We start from the raw sequence: 12,426 nt of genomic DNA, 5'->3' as shown, positions 1-12,426 counted from the left end.
GCTCCTCCGGGGGAACCCCAAGGAGTTCCCAGGCCAGTCAAGAGACATAGTCCCTCCAGAGTGTCCTGGGTCTTCCCCGGGGCCTCCTCCCGGTGGGACGTGCCCGGAACTCCTCACCAGGGAGACGACCAGGAGGCATCCTTACCAGATGTCTGAGCCTCAACTGGCTCCTCTCGACGTGGAGGAGCAGCGGCTCTACTCCGAGTCCCTCCCGGATGACCGAGCTTCTCTCTCTAAGGGAGAACCCAGCCACCCTGCAGAGGAAACCCATTTCGGCCCCTTGTATCCGTGATCTCGTTCTTTCGGTCATGACCCAAAGCTCATGACCATAGATGAGGGTGGGAACGTAGATCGACCGGTAAATCGAGAGCTTCGCTTTTTGACTCAGCTCTCTCTTCACCACGATGGACTGGTACAGCGCCCGTTTCATGGCAGACGCTGCACAAATCCGCCTGTCGATCTCCTGCTCCCTTCTTCCCTCATTCGTGAACAAGATCCCCAGATACTTAAACTCCTCCACTTGAGGCAGGACGACCCCCCCGACCCGGATAAGGCACTCTACCCTTTTCCGGCTCAAGACCATGGCCTCAGATTTGGAGGCGCTGATCTAACTAATTTTATATTTTTCTTGTGTTATCCTTTCATCTGCTTTGGATTTACGACGATACAAAAAGATGAATTTTTTTCATCTTTTTGAAAAAAAGATGAAAATATTTTGTTAAATATTTTAACAAAATATTTAACAAAAATATTTTGTTAAAATATTTTTAACAAAATGTTAAAAATATTTTAACATTTTGTTAAAATATTGAGTATTTAGTTCATTTTAAAAGTAAAATAAATAAAATCTCATTTTTAATTTAAAAAACGAGACATTTTTTGTTCAGAAGTGTCTACAGTTTTTGCATTTGGTGCCAAAAGTGTCAGGTTGACCACCTTACCAATAAACTAAACAGACATTTTAAAGAAACCGGTAAAGCAGTCTGATCGAGGACCGTACAAAGTCATTCTGAAGGCCCCAAATTATGATCTCAATATAAACAAATTTGCCCTTCAAAAAATATTAGTGATCAGAATAGAAATTATTATAATGTGATTAATTGTTAGTTGCAATTAATAAAATTGGTCAAATTCTCATATTTTTCTTTAACTGCTTAAGTAATCTACAGAATATTTATAATACATTAAAGATGCAAAAATAGTTAAAGTCCTGTTTTAAATCAGAAATTAACATTTTGGTGCTTAAAGCCAATAAAAATAGTATTAAATAGTACGTGAATCCGTTTAAACTAAAACTATCCCAATTTAGGAGTTTGGGGTAAAACATATTTTATAAGGTTTTGTCATTAATCCAAAGTGTGTAATAAATGTTTAATTTGTACAGTTTGGGGTTAATTAACTAAATTAGTTGAAAATAATTTCATAAAATAATTAATCACAATTACGGTAATCTTTTCCGCTGTAACACATTAAAAACATGTTCTGTACGCTCCAGTTGGCCATTCCCAGCTTTACAAACCTTATAAATCAGTAAATTTGCCACATTTGATCTCATATCTCCAATAATCAGTGGAATGAATCTCCCGTTTCCAGACGGTTTGTCAGCTTGACCTCTCTCATGACCTCTGAAGAAGATGGATCTACCCGTCTGTGATGTCATGTTGCAGCTACCTGTGTGAGTGTTTGCTGGACCATAGAAAACATTCAAGACGTTTCGGCTCGCGTTGTGGAAAAGCAAGAACCTAAAGTGAAGTAGCCGTGTCTGAATGGTCCGACCTCAAGAAGTCCAACATGGCTGCCAAAGGGGGCGTGGCAGCAGAATCCTTCATATGCACATGGGTTCATTCATCACAGCAAGGCTAAATGCATTCCTGTCAGTGAGAGGGGAGAAAGGAGACTCGCAGGCCCATTCACGCTTCAGGCAGCGCTGCTTAGGCATGCAGCTAGAGCACACACATAAAGGCGTTGACAGATGGCAGCATTCACACTGATGGCGGTCAGACAGGCAGAAGGCTGGAGGCTGTTAGCTATGACGTCTGATATCGGTTACTCTTTACTGAGAAGGTTGTAAAAGTTCGGGTTGAAACGCAGAATCTCAGCTCTTCCAGCTGGTTGGTTTGCTGATTACTAGACAGTGGAAAGAAATTGGTTGATTCGACAGAGTTGTAATCAGAGGTGCCGCTGTGACGCCAACGATGCATTTTCACGTCTTCAAACACATTTTGATATTAGAAAAAGACACTTGTTTATCAGGAAACGGGATTTCGTTTGTCAAAACAACCAGATGCGTGAAGACTTGTTTCCTTTGTTGTTAAAATTATTAATTTAGCTTGACTACTCACATTTCTTGGAAAGCAAAATCCAGCTAAATCAAGAGAGCAGAGAGTGTGTTTCACACTGGGTAGTCAGTTCAATTTGGGACAAAAACATTTGATACATTTTCAGCTGCAGTGATTCTCCTTCTCTCTTCAAACCAACCAAATCCTTTGAAAAACCTGTTCCCCTCCTCACCTGTGGAGGCGTTGCACCAAGAACTATTGAAGAAAACAACACAAAAACCTCTGAAGAAAACATTGAGTGCAACTTCCTTCCTCTTGAAATGTGAACAAAAGTGGAGTAAAGTCAAAATTCAGCAGTTTAAGGATTTCTCTTTTGTTTTTAGTAAAGGCTCATGACATGTTTCTCCTGCTAGCGCTAGGCTAGCACATTTATTTTGGTTGTATTTACCCAGAATGCCCTACATTGTAGTTCACTTCCTGCTTTTGGAGCGGTCTCCAGTTTGTTTGGCATTCACATAAGCATTTGAACCAAACCGGAGTTCTCTTCAGCCGAACCCAGACCGAGTTTTGTAGGTGGACCAGAGTTTAATGTGGTCTGATTAGCATTCACACCTCCACAAACGAACCAAACGAACCGAACTTTCTAGGCAGACAGACCGGAGTTTGACTAGGAATCCTACTCAAATCATTCATTTAATTTAAAAAGCTCAACAAGATTTTGAGCTTCAATTTTCACCAGCTCATATTTAGCACAATCACGGTTGCTAGGCAACAGACAAACACTGAGAGGCAACAAATCTGAAGGACTTAAGCTACATCGAATGTGTGAGTCGATAACTGAACCTAAGGAAGCTGAACCTGCATACAGATCTAGGGTAAGAAAAAAGGCATGTAAATTCTGCAGACCCTACACATGCTGGACACAACCTGCCTTGAGTTTTACTTACTTCAGGTCGGTTCTTCAGGTGCTTTCTGATGAACACCTTACAGCCGGAGTTATTAGCCACTCTGGTGTTTAACAAAATAAGCAAATCAACATGATCACAACCTGATGCTCGTTTTCTTTTGACGTATCGCAGGAGAAAAAGTTGATGGAAGTGGCGAAAATCAAAATAATTTCCTCAATTTTGCAACAAACTTATCTCACTTGCTTAGAGGTGATGGAGTCAAAACATTTAATGAGTTCTGATGGAGCGAACTTTCCCATTCATTGGTGGGTCTGTGACCAGAGGCACGAAACTCTGAAAGATGTTTAAGCCCAAACTTTCAACATTGAAGAAAACCAGCTAATTTTTTAAATGTGTCCATGCTAGTTTGCCTCAACTTCAGTTTGCGTTGCGTTAATGTCTGACGAAATCGCGCTTTCCCTGTTGATTCGCGCCAAACCAACAGAAACACACCTAATTCGCAATTTTTGCAACATTTTAAAAGATCAGTTCCCATTTTCTTTGTTTTTTCTTCTTCACCCAAAATTAACATGATAATTGAATGGATATATAGCTATTGTTTTTTTTATCATTACGAAACTCAACTAATTATTAAAGTTACTTTTCAAGGAGAGATTAAATACTTTTAGACGGCATAACCTTTTAAAAGTTGTGTTAAATCATCAAATTACTGCAAAAAGCTGCTAGTTTGTACATTTTACCAACAAACTTAATCTGTGTGAAAACTTTTAGTTGCAACGTTACATGCAGACAAGTTCAGATTTATTTTATTTTATGTTACATCAGCTTGAATTCTACAATAACCAGCACAGAGCAGATTTAAAAGTCTAATGTATTCAGTAAAAACAGGCGTTCCTCTTGGACAACTTTACGGCTGGTTGGAATGCATACTTTAAAAATTGAGCTTCGCGCTCTCAAAGGAACTCCTTGATGTTTTTGTTGCATTCAGCTCCTGATTGCAGCTCTAATAAAGACCCAAAAAGCCTTTGATCGACTGTCGGTGCGTGTTTTTGTGAGTCCATCTGCCCTCCGCAGACAAACCCAGAGGAGCACGCACACACACACACACACACACACACACACACACGCACACACACATACACACACACACAGGCCTGAATAGAAGTGAGTTTTCTTTAATGAGAGTGAAATTTAAATCCAAGACATTGTTCGGTTTTCGGGCTGCAGCCAAGAAAAGCAGGTTCCCCTTCCTCACAAACACACCACTCAGTGACGTAATGCTTCACCGGAGCGCAGACATGTGTTGTATCAAAGCCAGTCACCTGCTGGGAGGCGAAATACATTTCAATTAGTTTTATTGTTTTGCCTCTACAAGAATTTACACTCAACTAGAAACAATAAAAGTTCACTTCAGTTGTTAAACCACCGCACCAAAACCTGGAAGCTCTTTCAGAACCCCAGAGATCCCATGCAGACATCTGACACCTCCGAAACCGCTTTCAGGAAACCCAAACCCTGACACTTAAACAGCGTTCAGGTCCTCAGACGTCTTTCACGACCGCGGAAACTTATTTACGCCAGTTTAACCCCATTCACCCCCCAATTTCCCTCAATGGGACGTTTATTTAACACCTAGAACTTTTTAGAAACTCTTGGCAACAATCAGAGCTCTTAAAAAAAAAAAAAAACTAAGAAAAAAAATCCTTGGAAACTTTCCAAAAGCCATAAAACAAGTTGCACTCGGACTCATTCAAATCATTGAACTTCTGAAAAGCTTGACCTTATCAATCTCAGAAGAATAGCCATTACAGAACCAGTTAAATCTTAAAATACTCAAGTAATTTATTGAACAGTTGCTAAACTTTCAAGTAAAAAAACAATTACCTACCTACAGATTACTAAACCTTCCTAATTATACATTGAAAACAATCCAACCATCTAAATCTAGTTAAGAATACAAAATCCCAAACATTTTCTAAAACCTTCCAGAGCATTTTTTATGTTCTCTAGATGATATTTAAATTGTTTTTTTTTTTATTTCTGCTTAATTCAGTTTAAGTTTTCATATAATGATTTCAATAAATTCTTGTAGATTTGTTTCCCCCATTATCTCTTGATGACCACAGCATGTGGTTCTAATAACTAAGAGCTACTAGACCTTGATGTTTGGTATTAGGGTCTCTTTGGTGATTTTACGTTTAAAGGTCCAGTTGGCCGCATCCGATTTAGGACCAAAACTGCGACATTTCTTACATTTTCAGCTGCTGTGGCTCTTTCTCGCTTAACTGAGTCAAACCAGCCAAACCCTTTGAGTAACCTGTTCCCCTCCTCGCCTGTGGGGGCACTGCAACAAGAACCACTGAAGGAAACAACACAAAAACCTCTGAAGACGAAATGCAAAACAAATGGAGAGGTGCCAGATTTTAGCGGTTGTAGGATTTCTCTTTTCTCTTTGGTAAAAGATAAAGAGACATTTCTTGTGCTAGGCTAACAAGTTTGCTTTGGTTGTATTTACCCAGAATGCCCTGCGCTGTAGTCTGCTTCCTGCTTTTGGAGCGGTCTCCAGTTCACTTGTATTCACATATGCATTTGAACCGCACCAGAATTCACTTCAACTGAACTAAAACTGAGGTTTGTAGGTGGACCAGAGTTTGATTTTTGGTCTAATTACATATTCACAACTCAACAAACAAACCGGACTTTTAGAAATTTCTGAAATTTGTCCACCCAGCTCAGAATTTATTCTTTTTCTGAAAAATTTCTGAAGGTAATCTCAAAATTTCTGAGATTTTTCATGTAATTGCTGCTCAACGGGATAATGGCAGACTAACAGTTTATCTGCCGTCTTCAGTAGCTATGACAACTACCCTTAGCATTCACAACATGCTGTGCTAGCTACAGCGAAGCAGAAAGCAATGGTGATTGACAGCGCTAAGACCCGGCTCGTGGCTCTGATTGGTCACAGCATGATGACAGTTTCAACAAATATGTAAAAAAACATTTTTCATAAAAGTTACAAACTGCAGCTTTAATTGGAACTTATCGTGATGTTAAATTAAATTTTTACAAGAAATTGATCACAATGAATGATAAACAATTTGATAATGCAAACATCCAGCATTGGGTAGGAACTAGTTCCATTACTTTTTTGAGGAAAAAAATAAATAAAACAACTTTTAGGAGTATTTTTCCTTCTCTGTACTTTAACTTGTGTAACTTTATTGTGAAGTATCGCTACTCTTATTTGAGAAAAATTCTGGATTTTCTATCCGCTGTAAGCAACATCTGGAGTTTTTGTTAAAATTTTATAAGTTTTATATTGAAAGAAATATGGGAAAAATTTACATTTTGCCTTTTACTTTAATTTTTAACTTTATAATTTTCCCTATTTGATGAGGTAATTTTTAAATATTAAATGATTTTATCAGTTACTTGAGAAGACTTTACCAGTTGAGTAATTTCTTGGACAGATACTTTTTACTTTTACTTAAGTAAGACTATGATGAAGTAGTTCCACTCTTAGTTGAGTGTAATTTTTGGGTAATCTACTCACTTGTGCAGGTGGTCATAATCTTAACCCTGAATGAAGGAAATGTGGAAATAAAACCCAGAACCTCTTGATGAGGAAACATCAGAGAAGAGTTGGGTACTAGTTACATTTACTTGAGTAACTTTTTGGAAAAAATTCACTTTTAGGAGTTTTTTCCTACGCTGTGCTTTTTACTCTTACTTTAGTAAAATTTCTGGATTTTCAACCCGCTGAATGAAAAACAAACATGTTTCAACCAGAAATTCACCAGACACAGACAAACACCTGCAGTTTTTGTTAAAATTTCATTTCTTTATTAAAATAAACTAATTTGGAAAACTTTTACTTTTGCCTAATTGTGTCTTTTTTTGTTATTTGTATGAATTATTGTCATTTTTGTCCTTAAAATACCAAAATTTCCACTTAACTTTATATTTTTATCTGTCTGATGATGTCATTTTTTAATTTTAAATGATTGATAATTTGATCAGTTACTCAGTGCTTGAGTAAACTTTTTTACAAATACTTTTTTACTCTTACTTGAGTAATTTCTTGGATCCAGAGTCGGCCCAATTCATATGCAAGCAAACCGGATGCTTAGGACCTCCACGCCTCTCGGGGACCCCAAGAGCACAGAGCCAGCATAATAATTTCTTTAGCAACTTTAATTAATACAAACTAGATGCTATTACCCATGGAAAAAATATTTCTATTTTATTTTTATAGTTGGTACAAATAATAGGTTAAACTCTTCCTGCTGTTGTTCCACTGCATGTTGGAGAAATTTAAGATATTAAAAATCTTAACTTGTTTACCGTTAATTCCTTGTTTTTCTGTTGATGTTACTTTCAAGTAGTTAAAATAATATGGCATATCCAAAAAGGATGTGTAAATTATTCTAGATCCAAACCTTAAAAAGGGTTCTGCTTATTAAAAATTATTTTGCTTATTTTATGAGTATCAATCGAAGAAAATAGAACAAAATTCAATCAATTCTGATCAATAATATAAGGATTTAGGCCACTCTTTTTTTGAAAATGCTTGCTGTATTTAGCTGAGTTTATTAAATTAATTAAAAGTTAATCCTTTGTATTATAGCCAATATTTTTCTTTTGGAAGAAGATTTTAGTTGTTTGTGATCATTTTGTCCTAATTAAAGATAGAGAGTTCAGGTATATGAAATACCTGAACCAGGGGCCCAAATTTGTATCTTTCTGAACTGAAGTCAGGGGCCACACACAGTCAGTCCGAGGCCCGTATATGGCCCCTGCACCCCACTTTGGACACCCCTCAAATTATGCTAAAGCTAGCCGGTATGTTACATACATACAGCTTAGGAATGATAAAGCATCTGGTGGTGAAATGTTGATATGGGGGGCCTCAAATGAAAATATGCTCACTGCCCCAAAAATGCATGGACCGGCCCTGCTTGGATGGCTACTTTTTACTTTTACTTTAGTAGAAATGTGTTAAAGTAGTGCTGTTTTTCCTTGATTATATTTTTGGGTGCTCTACCACCTCTGCATCAGAGTAAATCAACTTTTTTTGCCGCCAACGCGACCTGACATGCGCAGAACAGACAGGTGTTCTGATTCCCACCGCGACCGTAACATGTGTGCACTCTCACACAACAAACAAAATAATAATAATGAAAAAACAATAACTTACAGATAGGATGTGAACACGCTCAGGTTGCTCGGTATCTCCCGGAGCCCCAGGTCCGAGCAGTCCACCCGGTGCAGCAGCCCGTCCCCCTCGCACCGACAGCGGCCAGGGCAGGTGGCGTGTCCCGCTGCTCTGGAGCTCTCCTCCCGGGAATCACCGGAGCTGTTCCCCGCTGCTGCTGCTGCTTTCTGCATCCTCACCCCGGCCTCGGAGCTCCACAACCCGACCGAGAAGACCGCAAGCACCGTTAACAAAGCCTCGAACCCCCGCATGTCCCGCAACTGGTGGAAGTTTCTTGCCCGCGGCAGAAGTGGGTGAATAAGGGGAGAGAAGTTGTGGGAATTTGTAGGTAGTTCCTCTGATGAGGGAAAGCAGGTTGTGGGAGCTGGAAGTTTGCAGCTTGGTGTGTTTCCAGGCTGGACGCGTGGAAATGCGGAGTGTGTGTGAGTCCCTCCACTCAGCACAGCGGCGTGAAAAACCCCGTCCACTTATATATACACCCAGCCCCTGCGATCACAGGGGGGCCACTCCGCTTTAAAACAGCCAGATCTGGGATTCATCCCATCAGCTGCATGATTTACACTGGAGAAAAATGATTTTTTAAATCTGATTTTGGCATTTAAGTGGGGAAAACGCTTCTTTACGGGTTTTCTATGAAACATTAAATCTGGGAACTCAAATGTGCAAAATTTGCTTTAAACTGGAAGTGTTGCATATTCAGACAACTTTATGTTTACAGATATGTTTTGTAAACATTTTTAAAACAGCAGCACTTTGATAAAGGCCTTTAAAATAAGTTTCCCGAACCACATATTTGTTTTTTATTTATTTTATTCATGTTTTCTTTTTCTTAACCTTGTGTTGTTTGTTTTATGGGACAGACCAGATATTAGCATTTTGCTAAATACCAGAGTTTACAAATTTCCATTAACAAAATAATAGTTTTTAAACAAATTTGATCAACATTTTAAAGACACTAGCACATATCTTTGTATTTTGCTAATGGAAAATTACCAAAATTATTTTCTAATTAGTGAATTTTCGATTAGCAAAATGGGCTAATGGGTTTTCTTCCTGGATGGATGGATGGATGGATGGATGGATGGATGGATGGATGGATGGATGGATGGATGGATTTTCATCTTTAACTTCTTATTCACCAGGTGATTCTGCAGTAAAACATTTCCCACAATATGATGCTGCCATTTTTTCCGTCCAGATGTGACCCTGGTCATTACGCCCAAACCGTCAGACATGACTTGATAAATTCAGGACTTGCTCCTCAAATTTAAAAACTGTAACTTTCCTGGATTTAGTTTACTTTCCAGATAAAATCCAGATTTTTTTTATCTGTTTTTATTATTATTATTATTGCAGATGTTATTCTTTTGTCGTCTTGAACTTTTTATTGTCCGTTTCATATCTGCTGATAAGATATTTGCTGGTCAAGGAGTCGATTGTTAAGCTGAATTCATTCTTAGGATGGAGCATGGCGGTGGCACCATCATGCTGTGATGATGCTTTTCTTCAGCGGAAACTGAGAAGCTGGTTGATGGAGTTAAAACCAGTAACACCTGTCAAACATGCAGACAAATATATTATGGGATGGTTTAGATCAGAGCATGTTCATGAGTTAGAACGGCCTTGTCAAAGTCCAAACCTAAATCTATCACAGAATCTATGGAAAATCTCTAAATGTCCACAGCTGGGAAACCAACAACATACAGATTCAAAGGGCCAGATTTATGAGTTTACACCACACTTTTCAGATTTTTTCATTTCTTGAATCCATCGTAGAAGTTTTTTTAATCATTTTCTATATCTGAATTTATTTTGCATTTTTCTGTCTTCCTGTTGTTCTTTTCCATATTTTGTTCCATTTTATTTAACATTTATTTTCAATTTGTATATTTTCAGTCGTTTATCTGCTTTCTTTTTCTATCTTTTCATGTTTCAAAGTTTTTTTTGTTTATATTTATATATATATGTATTTTTTACATCTGAGGTGTAATTTCTTATCATGTTTTGTACATTTTTTATTTATTAAAATAATTTCAATATTTATTTCAACTGTTTTCCTTATTTTGTTATATGGTTACCTCCATGCAGTTTTTGTATTATTTAAACTTACGGCAGGTTTTTAAGTTCTAATTTCTGTTAATTGGGAATTCTTCTACTTAATGTATCCAACTGTAAGCAAAATTATCATGTAATGTCACTATTTTAATTATTAATTTGTAAGTAATTGTCAGATTAAGGTCCTGACATTCACTGATATGTATAAGCAACAAAAATCTGGCTTCAGGAGTTTATTTTTAGGTTTGTTGAAGGACCACGTGTCAGAAATCTGACAGACTGAAGTTAATGATTAATCCAGCTCACTTCCTGTGTCAGTGCATTTTATGGAAATCAGACAGAGAGGCTTTCTACGTTACAAATATGTGCAAAGGGGCGGGGGGCAGGAAAAGGTGAGATATGAAGATGTTATCAAACCACCAGAGAGGCAATGATGATGCAACATGAGGCGACCTGAGGAAAAACACGACCGGCTTCAGCGTCCATTTAAAGAAACAGTCAACCATAAAATCCCTTTTGTTGTAGTTTTTTGTCTCAGACATGTTTGTAGATCTTTAGCTGAACTGGAAAATCATTTACTGAAGTTAAAACTCAACTGAATGAAAATGAGTAACGAATGGGTTCAGGTTTAAAAATAAAAGCACAATTTTTTGTTAAATAAATCAGATTAATTGCTGTGTAAAAGTAAACCACTTAGTTTTATCAACATTTAAATGCTGCTTTAAGGGAAAGCTTTAAAACTTTCTAGAAAAAGTTAAAATAATCACTTTTCCTTACTCTAGTTAGGAAATTTTATTTATTAAAATCAAAATCACTAAATCATCAAAATATTAAAATTACTGTAATTTATATTTTATCAATATTTGTGAAGTTTTACCGTTTAGGTTTCAGACTCATTGTTTAATGGTGAAACACTGACCTCTAGTGGTTAAACTGCAACATTGCAATAAATTTCCAGGTTTTTGTTTATCCCGAATTCGCAGGAAATTCTCATTTTCGATGTAAGTTTCACAGAGAAAACTTGTTTATACAAACAACGACTTATTATTTAAGTTTTGACATTAAAAAATTATTTGGTTATTTTTCTTCCAATAATCTCCTGATTCACCGCCTTGTACTTGTCATGTTTGCAAAAAGTTTACAGAGTAATCTTTTTTTATTTTTTTATTTGAATCACTGGATATAACAGATATATTTCTATTCTATATGAATTTGAGCATTTATATAATAATAATAATAATAATAATAATAATAATAATAATAATAATAATAATAATAATAAATAGTCATTTAATTTAAGTGAAAATACTTAAATACAACGAAAAATAAAGTGAAACACCTGGTTTAAGTGCATAGGTACGAAATGGAAACTCATGGTTACGAAACGGGGTTACGAAGTGGCGAATGGACCCTGAGCTTCTTCGATGTTTTCCTCCTTCTGCCTGTTGTCAACGTGAGAAACTCCAGCAGCTCTGACGGCCCGTATCACGTGATACAGCAGAGAGTAGGTTAAAGTGAAGATGTCTCACTCGGCTGCCACTTCTAAGCTCTGGATTCAGTTATTTTCTTTTAATCACACTTTTAACATCACAATTTACTTACTGTATGAAGCTTTATGATGTAGCTTACACTTGTATAATAATTAATCACCGCAAAATGATTGTTATAATTTTTTTTGCTTTTTTGAACATGATAAAAATGCTAAAAAAACATTCATATTTTTTTTAAGTGCAAAGATAAATCACAGAAACCGTAGCTAATTGGCCATCAGACCAATTTAATTTTTACATTAATAATTTTACTTTAACAATGAGTTTAAAAATGACCTTAATTTTTTAATGCCCAGTGCTATGTGCTTAAGTGTTTTCCTTTTGTGATTTTGCTTGATGTACATAAGTGTTCTGTTGGTAACTTTGCTTGATTCCTATAAAGTGCATTTTAGTTTTTAAGAAAGTGCTCTACAAATAAA

The 12,426-nt window shown here is 36.9% G+C and overlaps 1 protein-coding gene across 1 annotated transcript in view; it reads right to left on the bottom strand.

Annotated features, from left to right (window-relative positions):
• Positions 1–8,875, bottom strand: part of LOC106917301 (leucine-rich repeat-containing G protein-coupled receptor 5A) — a 42,864-nt gene extending 33,989 nt beyond the window's left edge. The window contains exon 1 of the mRNA XM_014986152.2: positions 8,385–8,875. Within this exon, the coding sequence (XP_014841638.2) occupies positions 8,385–8,653 (269 nt within the window). The 5' untranslated portion in view covers positions 8,654–8,875. The remainder of the gene's footprint in view (positions 1–8,384) is intronic.
• Positions 8,876–12,426: the final 3,551 nt, after the last annotated feature.

This window comes from Poecilia mexicana, unplaced genomic scaffold (genome assembly GCF_051168715.1).
Source record: "Poecilia mexicana isolate PSO_F unplaced genomic scaffold, ASM5116871v1 scaffold_23, whole genome shotgun sequence".
Lineage (NCBI taxonomy): Eukaryota > Metazoa > Chordata > Actinopteri > Cyprinodontiformes > Poeciliidae > Poecilia > Poecilia mexicana.
Note: the sequence above shows the minus strand (reverse complement) of the source record. Positions and strands in the feature narration are given on the sequence as shown.